Here is a 22,010-nt window from a genome sequence, read left to right as displayed (position 1 = left end):
CAGCTGGTCTCAGCGGCCAGAAGAATGGCGCAGACGGTGGCCAATCTCATCTCGGTGGCGGAAGGGATAACCGGATTGTTGCGGTGTGGTGTCAGCGGACTTGGGTTCGGACAGGTGGTCTATGAGGAGGCTAAACTGGGTTTTCCCTTTTTATTCCTTTGCGGGGCACTCTGCTTTCTATACATCTGCGGCTAAAGGGAGACCTTGGGGACCTTGGGGAATATTCTGGAAGAACCATGTGAGCAATTAGATTCTTACCATAGTATACACAGAAAGCAATTGTTGGGGCTGATGAATCGTAGATGTCACCTTGGCTGATTTGGTGAGGTGTTCCTTAAGCTTCTTACCCGGTCTGTCACAGACCAACCGACTCAAGTTGAACCAATGCACAGATCCCAATTGCGATGTACAAGGACCTTTCAGAACTTACCGTAGCTATATTACCTAAGCAAGTTCGGTTGAGCCTTGAGTTCCAAGGCGGCCGTGACGACAACATCGCATGGTCTGATTACAGCAACAATGCATATCCAAACATGCCACGCACAGGGTAGTTAAGATTGAACTACGTAAGACAAGGCGAAGAAACATCATCAAAGGTCCAATATGCATGCAACAGTAAACAGGCACGATCCCGGTTCTCTTCGCGATCGAGTACCGACGAACCCCACCTCCTCCACATCCCGGAGCGGACGCTAGATGATCTATACCATTACCCACAAAACCTTATTATGTGTGGGGTATACGATGGAGATCTGCGATGGCCGTCGTTGCAGCACTGGACAATTCGACCGAGGAGGTCATCCTAGCTCGGTTTCTTCGGTTCGGAATCGAGCCAAGATTCCCAAGTCTCCAGCGCTGATTGTTTACCATCTGCAACGTCATATAAAGACTCGATCCAGCATAACAATGTGTTGCTACTGCCTGCATCAAGTGTCTCGTGCCACCTTGATCTCTTGGGTAAAGTTTGAGTAGTCTTGACCGGGATACCTTCGCAATGATACCCTTTACCCGGCCCCCATCCTGCCGGGATGGCACTCAGACCCCAGCTGCGTCTTCGTCGCCGAAGGCCCCTACAACAACACGGCCTTCTGCACGACGTCGACATTCATGGCCTTTCCCGGGAATCCCATTTACGCGAGCCGGGACCTGACGACCTGGAAGCTCGCGAGCCACAGCAGCAACCGCGTGGCCCAGTTTCCCGAGATCCGCACCGCGACGAACCAGCAGTTCGCCGGCATGTTCGCCAACACGCTGCGGTACCACCAGGGCACCTTCTACCTCATCTCGGCGTGGATCAACACCGCCGTCGAGCTCCCGCGGTTCGTCCTCTTCACCACCACCAACCCGTTCGACGACGCGGCCTGGTCCGACGGGCTCTGGGTCGACACTCCCACCCGGACCATCGACCCGGACATCTTCTTCGACGAGGACGGCTCCGTCGTCATGGCGTCGTCGGGCAACCCCATCGTCGCGCGCCGCCTCGACGTGACCACGGGCAAGACGAGCGGGTCGTGGGCCCTGTGGAACGGCACCGGGAGCGGCAGCACCGAGGGCCCCCATATCTACCGCAAGGACGGGTGGTACTACCTGCTGGTGGCCGAGGGCGGCACGCAGCTGGGCCATAGCGCGACGCTGGCGCGATCGCGGACTCTGGCACCGAACGCGACATGGGAGCCGGCGCCGAAAAACCCGCTCGTCTCCAACAGCGGGACCGACTCTTACTTCCAGACCGTCGGTCACGCTGACCTCTTTCAAGACGGCGCGGGCAACTGGTGGGGCATCGCGCTTTCGACCCGCGGCGGGCCGGAGCTCTACAACGACTTGATATTCCCCATGGGCCGGGAGACCGTCTTATACCCCGTCTCCTGGCCCGCTGGGGAATGGCCAGTCGCAGAGCAGGTCCGCGGGACCATGAGCGGACCTCTACCCACCGCCGTAGGAGCCGTCTCCGAGGGCGATGGCCCCGTAGTCGGCGAGGCCGACGCCGTCGACTTCGCGCCGGGGACCGCGATCCCGCACCACTGGATCTACTGGCGCGCCCCCTTCGACGCCAACACCTTCGCCATCTCCGAGGCCGACCACCCCAACACGCTGCGCATCAAAGCGTCGCGCGCCAACCTCACGGCCAACGCGGCCTTCAACGCTAGCGTCGAGGGCCTGAGCGCCGTCTTCCGCCGGCAGGAGCATAGCTACTTCAACTTCAGCGTCGCCCTGCACCTCCCCTCAGAAAGCGGTGCCGGCCGCACCGATGGCGACGAGTTCGGCGTCTCCAATTTCCTGAACCAGGATCAGCATGTCGACATCGGGGTCGTGTACCTGCCCCCGCAGGGGCGCAACACTACCAGCAAGACGACCACCAGAGCGATCGGTCTGCAACCGTACTTCCGGGTCAGGGCCAATTCGGTCAGGTACGCGCCGGTCCCCGAACCCGTCATCACGCCCGTGCCTAGCGCATGGGTGAAGGACGACGCGGTAGTCCGGCTCCGGATCTCGCCGCGGAACGAGAGCCACTACGAGGTCTTCGCCAGCCGTGGCGACGACGACAACAGCAAAGCCGTGTCGCTGGCTGTGTACACGACCGCCTTGCTCTCGGGAGACGGGGCAGGGACCGGTGGTCTCTTAGGCGTCTACGCGACGACCAACGGCGGCAGCCAATCATTCGACGCTTACTTTGGCAGATGGCGGTACGAGCCCGTCGCGCAGGTCATTGACTACGGTGTCCTTGTGCCTGCTGATGGGACAACATCTGCTTAAGGGGTTTGATTCAATGTGATTCGATTAATGCAAGTAATGATAAATTTTCTCCGACGCTAGATTCAGTGTTTTTCGATCCTCTCCAAATGTTGCCGCCCAAATGCTCTTGGGGCCTGATTACCAATTTCACAACCCTCAACATTCGTCGACCCGAGAACCACGCATGCTACTCCAAAACTGCATCGTTCCCAATTGAAGTTTTCATTAATTTTCTAATCAACGCCCCCCATCCCCTCGAAGGAATCACGAAGTAGCCGTCGCCGCACAAGCCCACATCGTCCTCGTCGACGGCACCACGGCCGTGGAGACAGTATAATGACCCCCCAGCGGGCAGCGAGGGACGTAATACTTGAACTCGAGCGGCGCGAGGGTCCCGATCGCACACGCGCCGCAATCAGCCGTGCTCGTGATGGTGGTAGACGTGGTCCAGGTGGTGCGGCCGCAGACGTGGGAGTAGAAGCGGGTCGACAGGACGGGCGTGCAGGCGCCCGCGGCCGCGTCGGTGACGACCGAGACGGACCCCACGGGCCAGGCGGGGTCGCAGAAGGGATCCGGGGCGCAGGGGTCGTCCTCTTCTCCGTCGGCCGTGGAGGAGGAGGGGGGCGTGGTGGGTTCGGGTGCGACAGCAGCAGCAGCTTCCTTGAAGGCAGGGGCGGCGCGGGTTTCCAGTGGTGGCGGGGGTGGGACAATGGTGGCGGACAGGGCACCTAAGACCAGAAACAGCCCGGAGACCGCTGAAAATTTGAGGAGCTGCATTGTTACTTTAAATCGAATTCCTAATTGTTCGCAAGTTGGGGGGATACAAAACGGGCCCTTGAGACAAAAAAACGCATGTCTCAAATGCATCATAGGAAGAGAAGGGTGGGCTCGTGATTTATAACTCTGCAGCATGACATCTTTCTTATTTCCTTCATGCCTGATCTCGCCTGAGGTTGCACGATCAAGGGCTGCTGTTACGTACAGCGACCATTCGATTGAATGGCACGCACGGAGCTCCAGCTGCAGGATGCGAGCTCCAGGGCCCAGGCGAGGCGTCCCCTTTTAGCCTAAGTGACTGCATGCACGTACGATGATTACATGCAGCACATTTCCACCTCGTACATGCCTTGCAAGTTCCATGGAACGTTACCTGAAGTTGCTTATTGCTGCAGGATATGATAGGTCCCGAACACTGGAAGCAAGAGGAAAAGCAAAGAGCCAAGCACATAAAGAGCACGAATACGGGGATGCGCAAAGCTACATCACCCGTCAGCATGCTTCGTGTAATCTGAACCCAAGAAATCCAACCGAAGTCGTATCATTCAATATTCAAAATAGGTATTCTTCTCAGTTGCAATTCTACGAGCGCGGGCTCCCCAATCATCACTCCAGTCGCCTGCAAGGTCGATCTCGAAGTAGTAAACTGATATTAACATTACATATCGGCAAGGCAAAGAGAAAAAGAAAGAAAGAGTAAGAAGAAACCACACATAATGGCCTATCTAGGTAAGGAACCATTCACGCCCTTCTTCGGTACCCTCAGTCTTCCCTTGGGAAGCCATGCAAAAATCTCCATGAGCCTGACAGTGCTCTCCGGCTCCCCTAACTTCTCTTTTTCGTCCTGCAAATTGGGCGGCGCTTGCAAATCAGCGTCTCTCTTGTCGATCCTTCTCTGTACTTCGCGCAGTAATACCTTCATCTCCCGTCTTTTGCTTGTCTCGCCGTTCGAATTCACGAGAATTCCGTACAACGATCGCAGAACATCGTATATGACTTGACTGGGTTTGATGATAGGAACAAGGAAGGGCTTCATGGTGGGGTAAAAGGCAATGGAGGTCGACAAAACAATTACCACGGTAGATAGTGAGACTGATTATCCGACTGTTAGATGTTTGGATGGATAGGCTTGGAGTACCGGCCCGCGGAGATTTAGCTTACACATATATGTGACTTGATCGTTGAGCGTCATCCACTTCGCCTCATTGATGTCGTCGTTGTTCATTCCGAAGAAGGCTGCGAAGAAACCCAGCGGTAGCTGTCAAGGGCATAACATGTTAGTAAGTCGGTGTAGAAATTCGGGGTTGGGGAGTACGGGAATGGAGCACTTGCGAAGAAAATAGTAACAATTGTAAAGGCCATAATCGCCCGGCCTTGTTTCACACTCTCCTCAGCGCGTTCCAGAGCTGCCTTCGCTTCTACGATGGAAGCCTGCTGCTGTTTCAGGGTCAGAAACCCTTCGAGCTACATCATGCTGTATTAGCTGAGCATTCCTCGTATTTCAAGCTGCGAGACTTACCTGTCTGCAGGTATGCAACACAGATTGCTCCAGTTCAATAATCTCTGTTCTTCTGCTTTTAACCAACTCCAGCACCCCTTCGGCCTCATGGAGAGTCTCGTCCGCGACCTGGCTCCTGGATTGGCTTCGCCTGGGCCTTGTGGTGTCAGGATCGTCGTTTTCCTCCTCGTCGCCGTCTTCTTGCTTGTCTTTGGGCTCGATCAAGTCCAGCAACAACTTTTGGAGCTGGCTAGCGCTATCCCCTTTCCCCACTTGCCTCCCCTGTGGATGGATCAGATGCCGCTTGAAGTCTTTGACCACTTTGAGCTGCTCGTTGTAGATGCGCTTCATCATCTTCAGCTCCTCCGCAATATCTTGTGCTTCTTTCAGCAGGGCCCCTTCAGGGTTGATATCAAGATATTTGGTGCCCACGACCTTTCGGAGCGGATCCTTGTTATAAAGGTTTGTGTTGCGCCAGAATGTGTCGTAAGCTACTGCCGTCATTTGGTCCTGCCAGCTTTCAGTGATTATGTTCGAATTAAGGGAGATCCAGGAGGGATCAATCTTACCACATGAGCTATTGCCGACGCAAAGATGTCCATAACCTCTGGACGTTGGTCAAGAGGCTTGGTGCGGTCAAAGAAAACACGGGAACATTGGTCAACAATAATCAAAGCTGGAGAAGGCTTAAGTCAGCGCAAATCGAAGTGAACAAACGGAGACTTTTTGGTGGCATACCTAGATGATGGATGGATCTTATATCCTCCGGGTGGGCTTCAAAACGCTCCCGCAGACTTTTGTGCACACCTGAAGGATCAGGCTTATTCCTGCCCCAGCGTCTTGGGAATGACGTGATAATTGTATCTGCCAGGGTAAGTACTATCCTATCGGCCATGAGTTTAGTAGCTTACTATCATCCAAAATCCACAGCCAAAGCTGGTCGACCATAACAACGCGACTTTGCGATTTAGTTTCCCTCTTTTTGTCCAGCGTACCCCTATATACCACCTGGTCCTTGTCCCGCTGGCTTGTATCGTCAAGAGTAACAAAGTAGTACTGATCAAGCGTACGTCGGATATGCAATGGTGGGTCTGCCTTGACAAAGTCTCGGAGCAGCCTTTCGTCTGCTTCGTAGTCCATCTGCTCAGCAACTTGAGCCAGTGTGAACAAGTAGGTCGCTAAAAGCCGTCTGCAAACACTGAATCAGCATACGGCGTTCTCCCATTGAAGACTCGCTGTAAACGAGTGGGTAGGATCAACTTACTTCCATGGCTTTGGCTCAGTTTTCACCTTGCTCGTACTCTTCCCTCTTATCTTCTTGGCAATATCAAGAAGTTTTGGGTCTTTCTTTTTGTGGTCGATAGTTTCGTTTATCACTTCAACCATCTTGGCTCTGCGGCTGCTCGTTTCCCAGTGCATGTAGGGCAACTTCAGTTGAAGTTAGTCTCCTTTTTTCCCCACCACGTTATTGACCCCATTGTACTCACGAATAGCGCGATATTTTTACCTCTTGTGAAGGGCCGTTCTGGATTGGAGTTGCTCCCAGAAGAGGTACTCCCTTCACGTAACGTTGGTGCACTTGAGCCTTGGCGGAGTCCACTTTGTGACATGGTATCTGAACATGATGATGTTAGCCAGAACCAGTTTTACTATATCCTAGTGACTCACCTCTGGGTATTATGGCACACTTTGAACGCATGTGTCTTGCGTGGATTGGGCCTCCCTTTCTTGCCCAGTCCTCCGCTGGATACGAAGCGTTTCCCAACTCGGTCCTCGAGTTCGAGCCATATGCCGAGCTGCCATGCATCTGGCCACGCCAAAACTCCCGCGACAACAGTTTCTCTGTTTTCCTCCCGTCTGGCCTGTAGGCATGGTGCTTGTCGTCAAGCGGTTTTGGCTCCTCGTTGTAATATCTTGCAATGGCCCTCTGTTGTGAGACGGGGTTTAGCACATGCAACAATCTCGATGACCCCAAGGTTAGTCTTACCTCTATCCACTCCATGTTATTCGTTGGAAAGTGGAAGTAACGTATGCAATCCATGGGGCATCGCTCCATAAGGGGGTTGTTCTCGGTACTCTCCAAAATCTTGTGCATGGCAATCTTCTGGTTAGGGAATGTATATCCACCATAACTGCTGTGATCACTTGTTCATCCGCTCCATGCAGATTCTTCTCCTTCCACCTTTTGGAAGTACATTGCGCATGCTTTGAGACCATACAAAGGCTCAGGCTCGTCAACCTTCTCTTCTTCTACCGACTCTGCAATCGGAAGAGTCTTTGGTGCTTGTTGTGCCTCAGCTTTGGTTCCACGCGCCTTTCCGATCTTAGCTTTTGATTGTCGACGCTTTGATCGGCCATGTATAACCATCGCCTGATCCTCAGTTCCAGGCGCTGAGACATTGCATCTGCGGAGGATTTCACATTCCCTTTCATGCCTGTTTGACTTGTAGTATCCTTTGAGCAGCGCCTCCTTGTCAATCTGTTCCATCATTGCTTCCTTGCCGGTAGCCACGCATTTGCGCCAATCATCGAGTGTGCTCCTTAGGGTCTCCATCAGTGCCTTCTTGTTGTCATCAATCACAAATCTTCTGCGAACCTTCCCAATGCGATCGAGCTCATGCTCAATTCGTTCCTTACGTTCAGGGGTAAGATGCTCCAGGAACACCCTCCTCTTACTGAATCGCGCGCTGAAAAAGGACTGCTGGACATTCTGTGAATGCGCCCAAGGCTCGTTTGGATACCCGGCGTCTGTGGAATCTGCAATTTTCCATCGACAATCTGGCCAGTGATCCGTCATCTCGGGAGACAAGGTAGTGCCGTTGGGCGCCATTATAGCGCTTCACTTGTTGCAGTGGGAATTGAGTAAATGCATGGACATACGACAACCTACCCACCGCTCAGAATTTGGGTCTTTCCCCATGTCTTTTTAACAACCCTTGGCCAGAAAATCAGGCTGAGCAATGCCATTGTCAAGGGTTGGAGTGGTGTGGTCAGGGATGACGGGAGGTGTGTTACTGATCAAAGTAGAAATGTTAGCGGCCGAGCTCTAGCACACCTACAACTGCGCTGCAGCGTGTTAGCATGGTAACAGACAGGGCCAACAGGGGTTTCCCGCCCCCACGATAAGCAGTGAATGAGCTGAAAATGACACCTGCATGTTGGTCAACCAATAACCACCAACCGCAATCAGTGATTCGCTCAATGTACTGGCGATGGTGGCACTGCATCAGCACTTGCAGAAAGAGGAGTCGGTGGCATTGGTTGAGTACGACACCAATCACGCGATTCCTAGTCTTCCTCGCTTGGAATTGGAGACGAGATGGAGCCATAGCAGTTCGCATATGCGAATTGAGGCGCACTCTGGGGTCGCAGCCGTATGCACACCATCTCAATGCGCTGTAATTTGCGAATCATGATTGTCCGTCCGTTTGATTGGGGTAGGCCATCGCGCCAGGTGGGCTAGCGGCAGTCTTCCGCAGCTGAAAGGGCCACCATACATCCCACACAGAATCGTGAGCAGTGACTTGGGGGTCTCAATAATCAACATGCAGCCTGATGATATCAAGACCCGAATAAAAGTATTTCTATGCAAATTTATGTAGATGAAATAGAAGTCGGGCACTCTGCATATGCAGGTGATTTGGGTCTGTTAAGTTGTCAAGTTTTCGCCAACTCCTTACTCACCCTGTTGCAGTGACGGGAATTGCATGCAAGGGAAATGGCGCCCGACAGTAGCCTGGTAGCCAGCCGCAAGTGTGGAATTGAAGGCACAAGTGTAAGATCTACCACCTCAATTGGAATGAGCAGCTCGACCAAATCGCAGTTGCCCAAAATGAGATTGTATAGATCCTAAGCGACCGGGAATCTTGCAGTTATCTCGCATTGATTTTGGCATGTTGACGAACAGCAATGCAGATTTGCTACGAGTCAATTGAGAAAGATGTCCTTTGTCGCAAATCGCTGTATGGGCGCTTGCGTCAACTATCTGCATCCTGATGAACTATTATACAATAATTGTACACAAAGGTCTCAGTAAACCAATGGGTTCAGTCCCATGAGCGACATAATCCGCCGCTCCGATGACCCAGTGTCTTGTGGCTGGTCCATAGCAGCCTGCCATGTATTGTGCCCCGGCAGTAAGCACGTCGATGCACCCTCGCTTGATGCGATAATGCTAATGTACAATTTCCCTGCTCTTCATGGCAACCCGATTTGCCAATAAAATAACTCATGCATGTCGACAATGTTTTCTTGTTTTCTGGTCTTTCCTTTCCAGCCAGTGTTTATGTCGCCAGCTCGCCTGTGGCCATCGAGCCATTCTTGGTAGCCATCTTTGGTCTTCGCTTCCGTTTATTTCTTTCTAGCGACGATAGCTGGGGCCATGTTGATGATACAATGGCCCTTTTTCTCACCTCTGAATCTTGCTTCGGCTAGTACATCGTTAGCTTGTCCATAGTCGTGGGAAAACACGGCGGAACCAGTAGGAATTTACATACCCTCGAGGTTGAGGCCCTTGACACGGATGACCAGGTCGAAGGAGACACGCCAACAGGTCTTTGGACCATTCTGCTCAGGCAAGATCACTCGCTCATCACGGAGAGACGTCATGTCCGCCACGATAGTTCCAATGCATGGACAACCTGTTCATTCCCTCTATGTTAGCATGGCAATTTTCAAGTCAGCGATGGGGATGTTCAGGACACAATTACCCTTGTTCCGCTTGTTTTCTTTGGAGTAGCCAGATTCCATGATGCGGTCGGACATGTAAATCAGCTCTTCGCAGAGGAGTTTGGGCGCACTGTGACGGAAGACGTGTTCGCATCCGATAGAGAAAGACCAATTCTCGTCGACGTTTTCGCCCTTGAGTTGGTGTTAGTGACACGCTAAGACATTCCAACTATTGCTAAAAATATTGTTTATGCTTACCTTCTGGGCGAACCAGACAATCCGGTCAAAGAACCACCATTTGTCGTCGAGCTGCGTGTATTTCGATCTGCCTCTATGAATCTTGGGCGGGAGATATCTGTGATCCACGGCCATCTCATGGTCTTCAATGTGGCGAAGGATACCATATGACAAAGGAAGTGCCCTAGCGGGTTCGGCAGCTTGGTTCAGGGCCCGCAAGGCTGCGCCTTGTGCGATAGCAGTTGGACTAGACCTTGCAGTTAGTAGCTTGAAATCGTATTGACGCTGGAACTCGGTGTTGATGTGCTTACTCAATTGGATCCGGTGCAACTCCCAGAAGCTTGATCTTCGCTTTATAAGTGAGGTTGTACTCGTTTACGTGTTCCTGGATGAAGTTCTGGTACGACACGGAGCGGCTGAATCCGCCCATCATGATAATGGTCTACCCAGCCATTAGTTGGGATATTTCGCTCTGAGCAATTGGGTAAGTGAACTTACATTGACCGGCTTCTCCCTTTCTCTAGCCTCATCCAGCTGCTTCACTGCCAAGTTCCATACCTTTTGGAGGCATGTTTCGAACATGTCGGAAATTACATCACTGTCTCTCGGGTCAGTCAGACATCAGGCCCAGGAAAGGGTAACAACATACTGAGGGACTCTGAGCATATTTTTCGCGAAATTATGCTCCTTGCTTGATGCCAGACCAACGCATTTATAGAGAGTGAAAGCCTGTCTCGGTGCCTTCATGTCGAATCCTCTCTTTTTCTGCTCGAACTGCTCCCAGGTGATCTCTCGGGCAATTTCCGACAGAGTGGTTCCACGGGTTGTCGCAAGCTGAGGAGCTCCTTTTTCCAATCGCCGTAGAACCTCCTTGTAGAACATTCCATTCAAGATGTTGGATCCGCAGAGGTCGCCTAGGAGGGTTTAGTCACGCCCGTTCTTCTTGGAATCACATGTATGCTCTCACCTGTCGGGGGGGCATCCTCTCTCGCCAGACGAAGAGGCAACGAAGCACCAGTCTGATAAAGACTTGTATCAGAAGTACCACCACCTGCAGCGCACCAGTGATCAGTTTTGGATAGTGGTGCATGACAGGATACGATTACTCACCGGAATCCAATATGAGAATGCGAGATTCTCTCTGTCGGACGTCAGTAACCAAATCGAATACCCAATCAGCATCTGGCTCTTGCTGCTTACCTCAATGTCTTCATACTGCTTCAATGCCCATTCAGCACCTGCCTCAGGCTCTGTAATCATAGAAAACCGAGGGATGTAATCCTCGGAGCAGTCAAGCCCACCGAGCTTTACTCGACACAATGCTTTGGCCAGTGCCTTTTGCAAGTCCATGCAGGCCGCCAGTCTGAAAACCACAGGGACGCATAAAACAACCTCAATCTTGTAGTTATCTTCCAGTCCCTCTCGTGACTTCAACTGATACTTCGTATGGCTGAGTAGGCGAGTAAAGAAGTCTGCAGTAATAGCCACTTGAGGTGCTCCTCGAGGGATAATGCGGGTGTCTTGAAGCCGTTGAATGATCGGCTCAAGTTTGTCACGAACCTCTTGGGTTGCCTCGTCATCCTGGAAGAGGAGCTTAAAAGAGTCCACTCTTTCCTCTGTCATTGGCAGTTTTTTTCCTTGGCGAGGCCTGTCATCAGCTGACTCATGTAGTCCATCGACTTCGTACCCAAACAAGGCCCAGTTTCGGTAGTCGCCATCCCAATCTACGTCCTCATTTCCAAAACGAGGATCAGATTGGCGGAAATCGGGATCTGGGGGATACAGAATCGAGGTTGGTACCTCGTTCCTCATCAGGTCGTAGGTAGGGTTGTAGAGGTCCTCGTCGTAGTTGGTGATGGCCCGAATTCTCGTGGGGGATACCTCGGTGCGGTCCTCGATCTCGTGTGGCTCAAGAACAACATACTGTTGTGCAGTGTTAGACGTACCAAAATCGATGGTCAGGATGACCAATTTCGGTTCAGAGGGGATGGCATCAGCCTGAGCCTCTGGCGCATCGACCATTGGAATGTCAAGAGACATTGTGGTCGGGATGCTTTCAAGTCGATGCGATGTGTCGTCTGTTTTTGTTTGAGATGTATCAAGCATTTGGCAAAGACTTGCTCAATAATAAGAGATCAGGCATGCGGATGAATGCAAGCACAAACATCAGCCGGGGAGGTCAAGCAAAGTTGAAGAGGTGAAGGGTTATAAGCTTGAAGCTTCTCTGCATCAGATAAATGGATTTGTTTGCTTGTTATCCCGGCTAAGGCCAGGGTGCAAAAAATGTTTGGTTGTGTTGCTGAATTGAGCTATGGTGAGGAGGCAGTGGGAAACAATAAAACAAATGCCTGGCCAACCTCTAATCAGCTGTGAATGTGAAGAGTGAGTGATTCCTTATCGTGCAGGTTCCTGGAAAACAAAAGGCCTTATCAAATCATACTGAGGCATTGATTTCCACAAAGCTCAACTGTGAGGTGCATCTCCCGGCCCCATTGTCTCCTCAACATCAACATTGAATGCTAGCAACCCACCTTCACAACACCAACATCTCACACCTAAGGAAGAATTGTCTTCTCAAACCCATGTAAACAACAATCAGCTCATATCTGAAAAGAGTAAAAGCCTCTAGGTTTGAAAACCCTGATCCAGATTAACGCAACCAATTTTCATCTTCTTCCTTCCCTGTTGTTACCACCGACACAACCACATCTCCTCCCACTCAATGTTCGACAGAGCCTACCAATTTGTCCATCATTACATCGCAGTTGTTAAATCACGCTTCACTACAGTCTGCTCGAGAACTACGACCCTGCCATCAACTAGTCTCCATCACCACGCCATGGGGGGCGGTCAGCGTTGGCCCGAAGAGGCCACGGCGCAAGCCTTCGCTTGGCTCGATCACTGCATCGATACCAACAAGGATTTTACAAATACAATTGTCGAGCGCCTCAACTCCACCACTGACAAGAAGCATTTCAACAGCTGGACACAGGTTTATCTCCACATGGCCAACTATGCCCAAAAGCAAGTTGATGATCAGACCAGCCCAGAAATCAGAGCCAAGTTGCCGAGCAGATACCGAAAGCAATGTATGGATTCCCTACTAATTGAGGGCAGCTCCATCGTCCCCAATCTGACCGGCGATACTCCGATGGCAAACCTCATCGCGGACATCAAAGCTTCACTGGCCCAGTCCGATGACGCCGGGGAAGCAGAGGTCAAGGAAGAGGACGAAGATGACGAATACGACGAAGCTCATAATGATGTCGACATGCGCTATGACGATGGTGATGATGATGAGTCCACTCTTCTCTTGTCATCACAAAGCGAATACGTGGGTGGCGGGTCCCAGGGATCGAGTGATGCTGCCAGTCCCGGTCCCTCGCGAAGCCCCCGCAAGAAGCGCCCACAATCAGTTCGTCTAATTAACTTATCTTGTCCGTTTATCGATGCGATGCTAATAAATGAGCCTTAGTCTACTGCTGAATTACCCGCTCCCAAGAGAGCCCGCCTCGCCACACAAATCCGCCAGAGTCGAGATTTGGGCGAAGATGAGCTATCAGTCGAAGAACCGAGTCGTGAGGGCTTTGTTAGAAGGTCTGTCCGACCTATCATCCCAGCAAAGTCACCACAGCCCCGGAGGGCCGTAGAGCAACAGCAAGAAGTCCCGCACTCTGCATCGATGGTTGCATCGGAACCACATTCAGAGGCTTCTAGCCAAGAGCCACGACAGCAAGAAAGTCCGCGGGATCTGCGACCTCTTGCTATTAACCCGACCCCTCCTAGACAGATCAACAACGAAGGGTTGGAGGATCTAGAGGACGTCCCGGTGTTCAACCGCGCAACGACTATCCAAGAAAGCCCCCAGGGAGGCTCCACTGCAGAGCAAAACCCGGAGTCGCAACAAGAGAACAGCCAGGCCAGATCAACGGTGGTGTCTGGATTCCGAGTTGTCCAATCTCAGAACCATACTGCTGGAGGGCCTGGAAGAAACCCTCTTGCGCAAGAGAATGCCCGGGTTTGGCAGATGTACTCCCACCAAAAGAACAAAGCATTGGCTGAAATGCATACGAGCTCGTCTCTCAGGATGATACTCTCTTCACCCGCCAATAACGAGCAGTTACTCCGCACCAAGTACCAGCAGCTTTCTGATCGTTTCATTACACAGAACAAGATGGAGGAAGAATTAGCAGATGCGGAAAATGGACGGCTTCAGCTTCGCGACAACAACCTTGCGAGCAGATTCAAGGGCCTTCAGGACGCCATCCTGGACGCCTGCCATCCATTCGAACTCTCGAACCTGGAAGAGACTTTGACGCCCTCCGGCGACGATACCAGGCGCGACAAGAAGATTGAGCTCCTGACCCGAACTGCATTCATACATGGAGCAAGAGCATTGGGCATGCTTGACGAAGAGGATGTCGACTTTTTCCGGGGGTTCATTACTGCGCATATATTCCATTTTGTATTCGAGTCCGACTTTCCATCGCGCTACACAGGGCATGATAACTCGCCCATGCTAACAGAGTACCGCAAGGTCTGCTTTCAGCAAGGTACGTAATGTCGTCAACGATTCTGTCAATGGCTAAATGTTGGGGACAAGGCCATCTCAGCTAACACATCTGAACAGAGGGTGCAAAGGCGTTGTACGCAAAGGAACGGGTCGCAATGCAGAACTATCTCAAAGAGAGGCAAGTCTGGCATGTGGATGAGGAAAAGAAGCCGTTCCATGATCTGGTAAAGATCAAGGCCGAGGGCCTGGCTCGTGAAGTGACGGAACTACTAGCGCCGCTGTCCATGCCCACCAACATCGTGGCCGACTGCCTCACACCTATCTACGTCGATGCACTGAAGTTGAAGGCCGACATGGTCATGAGCAACAAGAACTACACTGCCCGATTCGTCCTCAACGGAGAAGCCATAGACCGTGAGTCCATGACATTCGAAAACGACTTCGATCGGCCCAACGCCAAGAAAGTCAAACAATGTGTGTTCCCCATCATCTACGCCAAGCCCAGGCCCAAGATAGATGGTGTAGATACGGAGCTGAGCGAGTGCTTGATCAACTACAGCAACTTTGCGGTTTCAGAGTCTCAGTACGGTCGCCCGAGCTGGACTGAGGGCGAGACCATGCTTTGCAAAGGCGTGATGATCCTTTAAAGGAACGAGCCAGTCAAACCCACCTACGATTGAAGTTCTTTAGAAGACATTTGATGTATATCATTTTATACATGTAGGAAAAGAATCTGCGCCAAATCCAGAGTTGGCGCTATCTGTGGAAGAAGGGAAATCCGTTGAACATGAGACGGAATCAACGCAGCACATACGCTTGGCAACCCTTGGTACATATTATAGATAGTTCCGCCGCAAACCTTGACATTCCCGCCGCGGGAAGGAGCGGCACAGCGGCAAATTGACAAAGCTTAGTTGAACCACCTTCGACTTTTGAGTTGCAAGATGTGTGTTGGCTACGAGGTTGCAGGTCCCATGAGTGCGAACATAAAACAAGTCACTGCAAGTGGACCGGCATAGATGGGAGCTGGGGCTTTGGCGATGGAGAGACGGTAAGTAGGCTCAAGGTACATATGCAGTCGGCTGGAAATAGGGTGCGGAGCAGAGTTCGGGACAGTGAGGGCCAGCGAAGTAATCTGTGTTGAAGTGTTTGAATAGGTTAAGCCGTCTCAGACCAGGCGCGTCGGCGTCGCAATCTTCCTTCATCGTGGTATCTGAGCTTGTCCAATGAGGTCACACGGCAGAGTTGCTTTTGGTAGGTACATAAGTGAAGTGCAGCTACGTGTTGGGTTGAAAGTTCAGTTATGTAGGTAACTTAGATAGATAACGGTGACGCTTTAGTATTTCAGAGAACGACATGGACTTTTTAAGACTGACTAGAACCATTTAGATAGGTTGAAGGCATGAAGGTGGTTGCCAGTGAGACTGATGGCTAATCTTGCAATCATTGAGCTTTGATACGTAACAAACCCGGTCTGACAGAACGCAAAGTAGCATGGCGAACAAGCTGTCTCCAGTTTGAGTCCATCCCATCATCTTCAACCTTTCCAACATAAGCAACTGATATTGAAATACATCCGACAATCTACTCTGGATGGAATCAAACCCTGTTCACTGCACTCCGGCCGCAAATGCAGATGCAATGTTGATCTGGCATTCTCGCAACGTCCTATCGCCATACTTTGCGAAGCCTTCGGTACGTTAGCAACCTAGTAGCATCAACTTGAGAAAGCAGGGAAAACTCTCACATTGCAAGTCCCGATCTTTCACCTTCATCACCAGGTCGAACTCCACCTCGTAATAGTAGTCGCCATCACAGCCTCCAGGTGCTGGTTTGAGCTCGAGCAGCCCTTCGTGTTTCAAGAAGGTCATGTCAACTTCAATCCACCCGATGTGCTCGCAACCTGGCCATGATTTCAGCACGAGCACGCGCCACATAAGGGGACAATGGGTCAAGTACCTTTGTTTCGTGGGTGGGATTTCTTGTAGAAGGACTCCGTTGCATGATCTGAGACGTAGAGTCGTTCCCAGACGACCAGATTCGGGTCTGCACAATGCGTCACAAAATGTTGGCATCGGATCGGTTTCCTCGTCCAATCCTCGGGTATCATGTCGTTCTGTGCCGCGATCACTCCGATCAGTAACGATGCCGGGGCTAGGATGGAACCAAAAGAGATGGAAAGGAAGAAGACCTTCTTAATGAACCATTCTATGGTGTTTCGCACATACGGCTCCTTTGTACAAGGGGCCGGTGTGGTACGCTCGTTCGCGTCGTGGTGGTTACGCTTCTGATGTTTGGAATCGTAAACATCCTTGGGAAGATGACGCAGAAGACCGTATGAAGATCGCGCGAAACGCTGTGGCCCATGTGTTTTGTCGAAAGCACGAATGACGGCCCCACTGGAAACTGTAGTTCCGTGGCTGCATGAATGTTAGTATGTGAGTCTGAGGCTGCGATCCCAGTTACTGACTTCATCTTTGGGGTTATCAGTTGTGTGCGCCCTCCGTCGTAGTTTGCCAACGATCGTTTCAGATAGGCTCGAAGGGAACGGGAGGCCGAGAAACCACCTATCAACACAACTTTCTGTGACGAGTAAGCAAAGGCGCTTTCGTGTTACACCGCATGTTTCTGGTCGTTGCTTTGCCTACATCTGCTCGGTTGCCTCTTGCTTTGCATGATTTGAGTTGTCCCTCAACCAGTGCCCATATCGCATGGAAGCATTTCAGGAATATTTGTCGGATATCTTCACTACGGCGAGTTTGTTAACGCTTAATCAGAGTGGTGGTTCTCGGGTGCACCCAACTTACTAGGGGGACTATCACATAGTCGTTGGCGAAGCCATTCGCTCTGTCGTCTATCACCCCATTGGTCCGTATATGGCGATACCTCGGAGATGGACCCTCATAGATATCAAAGCTTCGCTTCAACTCGAATTCAAAATGGGTCCAAGTTATCTCTTCTGCTTTGCGTTGCAGAAACTCGTCGTCTTTTTTACTCATCTCTCTGTGCTTCTTCAATAGACCAAGTATGTAAGCTTGGAAACTCTCATTCAAGAAGCCTGAGCCACACATTCCGCCTATATGAGTTAGAACGGGTCAGAGTGCATGGATTGATTATGAAAGGCTCATAGATAGAGTTTATGATCTTACCGCTAGGCGGGGCGCCCTCTTCTTTCAGCCGGAGTGGCTCTTCGTAACTGACAAGATACGTTATCAAGTCGACTGTTCCAGCGCCTAACAACATGTCAGTCATCTTATTCCGTTAATTATATGATGTTGTTGAAACGGGCTTCCAACCAGCGTCAACAAATACTAGTCGATGGCCTGTCTGGTTTGAATCGTCAGCAACGGTCGAATGGGAGGAAGCGTACTTCGGCTCACCCTGATTTCGACATGTTCTCGCAAAACTATTTCTGCGGCGGCTTCCGGTTCCGATACAATGAACAGGTTTTTGATGGAGTTGTGCTCGACTTCGACTCCTTCGAATTTGGCAGACTCAAATGCCTTAGCTAGTGCAAGGTGCATTTTCCGGCAAGCCTTCTGTGACCAGATTGTCGGGATACACATCACAATTTCCTTATCAGTGCCAGCGTAGTGGCCTTTTTCTTCGAGCGAATTTCTGACGTGCGCAACGAAAGGTGTAAGGAAATCGACGATGAGATCAATCGGTTTCTTTCTTCTTCCCCTAGAAGCCAAAGTTTCGAGGTCACGATGAAGCCTCTCGCGTACACCCGCCGTTTCAACATCATCCTGAAGTAGCAACTTGAACTTCTTGAACTGGACTGTGGAAACCTCTAGCCAGGCCTGATGTACACTGTACCCCCATCGATAGCACTCGTTCCGGTCGTGGCGAAGGTTCAAACTGTCGAAAGATGATACAGACTGATTATCTCTGTCCCAATCTGGAAACGGGTCATCCTCTTCATCCACACGAGCGCGAGTTTGGCGCGTCGTTCTCGCCGGAGGACCGCCCAAGGAATATATGAGCTCGGTTGGGACTTGGTGAGATGAGACATCGTCTCGATTCCTGTTACATTCGGGGTAATCGTATATTGCCTGGACCTTTTCCAAGATCGAGGAGACACTAGTAGGTCCTGGATCAATCAAGACATACGAGGCCGACGAGTAGCCAGTACCAAAGTCGAAAGCAAGTATGACACGACTGTGGGTACCAAGGCTACGGGACGATTGGCGGGACTCTGGCCTGTTAACCTGGATGGCGGATGGCGGATTGAAGAGGGGAGGTGGTGTCATGGTGAATGAGGAACTAGAAAGCGCTGGGCCAGGTCTCGGGATGGATGCATCTTCGATAGAGCGTGGACTCCCTTGAACCACAGTCGAATGTCTTGAGAAATCAGAAAATGCCTGCATTGAAGGTGGTTGCCTGGAAGGGCCAGCAATAGACCTTGACGGCGCCCGGAAGGGCGAAGGCTTCGGGGTGCAGAATAAACCCGAGCTGGTATTTGGCAACTTTGAAGAAGATGTTGATCTAGCGACGGAGAATGCTCGCCTTTTGGCAGACTCATTTGACGTATTTGAAGCAGGTCTTTTGGTTGATGTTTGCGGTTCTGCGTCAGAGAATCTCAAGGACTCGACTGATCCGGAATCCAGGCTGGGCCTGCGGAATGAAAGGAAAGACCCAGCATTGGAGGTCAATCTGTCCGCAGGGGGTCCCCAATCCATCTTTAGGTCGACCTGGCATATGGAAAGATGTAGGCGATTGGTATTAACGGCAGTACCTCCAAGGCCAAATGTAATGACAAACCCAGGTCATGGAGCGTGGTGAGGATAGAGAAGGAGGTTGATGAAACAGAGACTCTTGGAGAGCAGCCAACGCGACAAACTCTCACCCCCCGGTCTTGCTTACCCTGGAGCTTTGACAAAGCATCCATTGTCACAGTTTTCATCAGTAGGTACATATGGATGAACCAAGGGAACAAGTTTTTTCCAACCAATCCGTCGATGGGCATGTAGCCGGTGGCTGTTGCGTCGTACGTGCTAAGGCGGTTTCCGGGTTGCTGGAAGAAGGCGAAGTAAAAAAGCAAACACTGGCAAAGGTCAGCAATTGGGCAATTACCCCTGAGACCCACAAAATGCAGCTAGCCCTCCCCCGCCGCTTCATCTTAAGCTGCAGTAGGTGCATGTCGAGGCAAGATTGTGATCAATCATTCACAAACATTCACGGCAGTTCTAACGCGCCCAAGGTGACGAACACATCATCCCCGGTTGCTCCCATCCATCTCAACTTTGTTCGCATTCGATACTTCAAGGAACACCCAAAATGGCGAAGCGGAAGCGGCAAAGCACCCATAAGGACGACAAAAGCTCCAAGTCGGAACTTACGGTCTGTCGAAAGCGCAATGGGGATCCGAACCCGGTACAAGCCCATGTACTGGCTTGGCTTGACCACTGCCTGGAGACCGGGGTGGCCTTCAGGCAGACAGCACCAAACTACATGAAGCACATCACCACTCAGGATTTCACTTGGGCCCAGCTCGATCAGAAATTAAGGGGAATCATTAAGGCATACAATCGCCGACCTCCATATACACCTGTTCTTCTGGAGAAGGGAACAACTTGTCTGCATAATTTTGATGGCACTCAATTGCAGGTCCGTGTCATTGAGATCAGGTCCTCCCTACTCTCTCGATCGCCCGAGATTCTTGGTAAACTTAATCATGGGTCTGGATTGGAAGTGGTCTTGTCTTCAAACGCTGGAACTTCACAGCAAACGCTCATGACTTCGAGCCAAGCAAATGATTTGGTCAAACTGCCATCAGCAACCTCTGCTCGACGTGCGATTTGTGTGGACAGTGAATCTCCGCCATCATCGCCAAGAGCATCGCCACGAGCATCGCCACAGCCACTTTTACAGGTACGCAAAACTTGGCCTATCGCCTGTTTTGAGCTGAACTCATAATGGTATAGGGCGACATCGAGACCAGTGCTCTTGAAGGCCGGCAACCATACTTTGAACTCACTGAGCGCGTGTCGAACGAAACGGTAGCCCAAGAAAACGGCGTCTTGTTACAAATGACCTCTGTAGCAGCAAATAGCAACTATGCGATATCTCAACAACGACCTCAGTGCGACCAGACACCAGATGGCGATACTGTCCCATCCCCATGCAGTTCTGGTCTATCATCGCCTCCGAGTGACATTGGCTCCGGGCGACTGGTGGACTCTCCCATGGACAACACACGCTTTGGTATTGCCGTCGACGAAATCAACAGGAGCCTACACGGTATACACAGTGCACTAGCAAACACAGAGTCCCAGCCGATCCAGTCTTGCAACTGCAGTCATGAGCGTGACAATCTTGAAAGATTGGTGTTACAATTAAAGAGGCAGGTTGCTGACATGCAGAGTGCACGGCTGGTTGACGCTAGGATGGGCCAAGGAGTCCACCCGCCAACGGAACGGGACATCAAGCTTGAGTTCTATCAGCTTCTCTCTGGAATAGATCAGATCTGTTTGTCGTTGGCGAGTGGCGATGAGGCTTGTCCTCCGTTGCCGAACATTTGGGACCAGGAATCTCCCTTGGTCCCATTAATCCAGAGGGCTTCTACAGCGAACCAGGAGTCCTGGATGGCAATTATGTGTGCCCAGCCTCCCGGAAAGGTTGAGATATTGCGATGCTTAATAGCCGCGAGTGTCTTCATGAACGTCTTTGAGCATAGTGACCTAGGCTTGCTAGGTGGCAGCTGTTATCTCCTGGCAAAGTACCGCGAGACTATTCTCCTGCGCGGTGAGCTAGACTCCGTTGCCCCAACATACAAGCAACATACTGACAAACAATTGTAATACAGAAGGCTTGGAAGCCTTGAGGAAAACCGACCGTTCAGCTCACGAAAGGGTGAGAGAAGACCCACTGGTGGAATCGCAACTCCAAAGAGCATCAAAGACATTGGCTGGCGAGTTGGAGGAAACGCTTTCGACAGTCTGCCAACTTCAAGTTCACGAAGAGAATGGTCCTTTCGCGCAGGTTCAACAGAATGCAATGTCACCGACACGGTCGATGTTCCAGAAGATCTTTGCCAAGACTCTGAGTCTCAAGGCACTTCTACTGCAGACAGGCCAGAGGTACCGAGCCGACTTCGTCCCGACGGGGGCACGCTTTGACCCAAATACCATGAGTCTGGTCGGGTTGGAGAGCATGGAGATGTGGCAGCAAAGCAGGGGACTCGGTGGCAGAGGGGAGGGCACGGTGCTGGACCCGCCGCGGGCTGTGAGGTTTTGTGTCTTCCCGGCCATCCATGCGTATCCACTGGAAGCAGAATGGGCTTCAAAAGCTGATGCGTCGGGTTTGACCGTCGACTATTGCAACTTTGTCAGTGTTGACACGTCGGCAGAGGGTACGAGACTGGTGAGCAAGGCAGCCGTGACGGTGTTTGAGTGAGGTGTCGAGGTTATCAGGACAGGATTAGCGTGTGATTTTGCAACTATGGGCACAATTCTGAAGCGTGGAATGAAATAGTTTTCGAAATATTATCCAAGACGAGTCTCCAATTGCATAGCTTATTCTTGGACGGGTCACACCCTTCACTTCTATCCTCGGTGCAGTGCGGAACGGCGCTTATGTTGG

At 51.4% G+C, this 22,010-nt stretch overlaps 7 protein-coding genes across 7 annotated transcripts; 3 read left to right on the top strand and 4 right to left on the bottom strand.

The window, feature by feature from the left end:
• Positions 1 to 1,107: 1,107 nt before the first annotated feature.
• PG985_011004 (xylosidase : arabinofuranosidase) lies at positions 1,108 to 2,754 on the top strand (the record flags this gene model as incomplete). The annotated part of the gene is made up of 1 exon (XM_066830771.1): positions 1,108 to 2,754. The coding sequence occupies one exon, from the start codon at positions 1,108 to 1,110 to the stop codon at positions 2,752 to 2,754; it is 1,647 nt and encodes a 548-aa protein (XP_066681453.1).
• Positions 2,755 to 3,069: 315 nt separating this feature from the next.
• PG985_011003 (uncharacterized protein) lies at positions 3,070 to 3,465 on the top strand (the record flags this gene model as incomplete). The annotated part of the gene is made up of 1 exon (XM_066830770.1): positions 3,070 to 3,465. One exon carries the CDS (start codon positions 3,070 to 3,072, stop codon positions 3,463 to 3,465), a length of 396 nt encoding a protein of 131 aa, XP_066681452.1.
• A 1,266-nt stretch (positions 3,466 to 4,731) lies between these two features.
• On the bottom strand, positions 4,732 to 7,838 carry PG985_011002 (uncharacterized protein; the record flags this gene model as incomplete). Its single annotated transcript, XM_066830769.1, has 10 exons — positions 4,732 to 4,974; positions 5,030 to 5,518; positions 5,578 to 5,684; positions 5,747 to 5,872; positions 5,920 to 6,197; positions 6,273 to 6,436; positions 6,496 to 6,623; positions 6,677 to 6,935; positions 6,996 to 7,143; positions 7,204 to 7,838. 10 exons carry the CDS (start codon positions 7,836 to 7,838, stop codon positions 4,732 to 4,734), a joined length of 2,577 nt encoding a protein of 858 aa, XP_066681451.1.
• Positions 7,839 to 9,358: 1,520 nt separating this feature from the next.
• On the bottom strand, positions 9,359 to 11,953 carry PG985_011001 (uncharacterized protein; the record flags this gene model as incomplete). The annotated part of the gene is made up of 10 exons (XM_066830768.1): positions 9,359 to 9,438; positions 9,505 to 9,648; positions 9,718 to 9,868; positions 9,935 to 10,160; positions 10,225 to 10,355; positions 10,412 to 10,511; positions 10,563 to 10,827; positions 10,881 to 10,964; positions 11,024 to 11,054; positions 11,114 to 11,953. 10 exons carry the CDS (start codon positions 11,951 to 11,953, stop codon positions 9,359 to 9,361), a joined length of 2,052 nt encoding a protein of 683 aa, XP_066681450.1.
• A 2,146-nt stretch (positions 11,954 to 14,099) lies between these two features.
• Positions 14,100 to 14,375, bottom strand: PG985_011000 (uncharacterized protein; the record flags this gene model as incomplete). The annotated part of the gene is made up of 1 exon (XM_066830767.1): positions 14,100 to 14,375. One exon carries the CDS (start codon positions 14,373 to 14,375, stop codon positions 14,100 to 14,102), a length of 276 nt encoding a protein of 91 aa, XP_066681449.1.
• Positions 14,376 to 16,036: 1,661 nt separating this feature from the next.
• PG985_010999 (uncharacterized protein) lies at positions 16,037 to 18,679 on the bottom strand (the record flags this gene model as incomplete). Its single annotated transcript, XM_066830766.1, has 7 exons — positions 16,037 to 16,116; positions 16,174 to 16,329; positions 16,386 to 16,846; positions 16,897 to 17,009; positions 17,234 to 17,502; positions 17,576 to 17,659; positions 17,797 to 18,679. 7 exons carry the CDS (start codon positions 18,677 to 18,679, stop codon positions 16,037 to 16,039), a joined length of 2,046 nt encoding a protein of 681 aa, XP_066681448.1.
• Positions 18,680 to 21,425: 2,746 nt separating this feature from the next.
• Positions 21,426 to 21,824, top strand: PG985_010998 (uncharacterized protein; the record flags this gene model as incomplete). The annotated part of the gene is made up of 1 exon (XM_066830765.1): positions 21,426 to 21,824. One exon carries the CDS (start codon positions 21,426 to 21,428, stop codon positions 21,822 to 21,824), a length of 399 nt encoding a protein of 132 aa, XP_066681447.1.
• Between the last annotated feature and the right edge of the window lie 186 nt (positions 21,825 to 22,010).

This window comes from Apiospora marii, assembly GCF_038362585.1.
Source record: "Apiospora marii strain CBS 49790 chromosome Unknown utg000007l_segment0_segment0, whole genome shotgun sequence".
In the NCBI taxonomy this organism is placed as follows: Eukaryota; Fungi; Ascomycota; class Sordariomycetes; order Amphisphaeriales; family Apiosporaceae; genus Apiospora; species Apiospora marii.
This window is presented reverse-complemented; position numbering and strand designations above follow the sequence as displayed.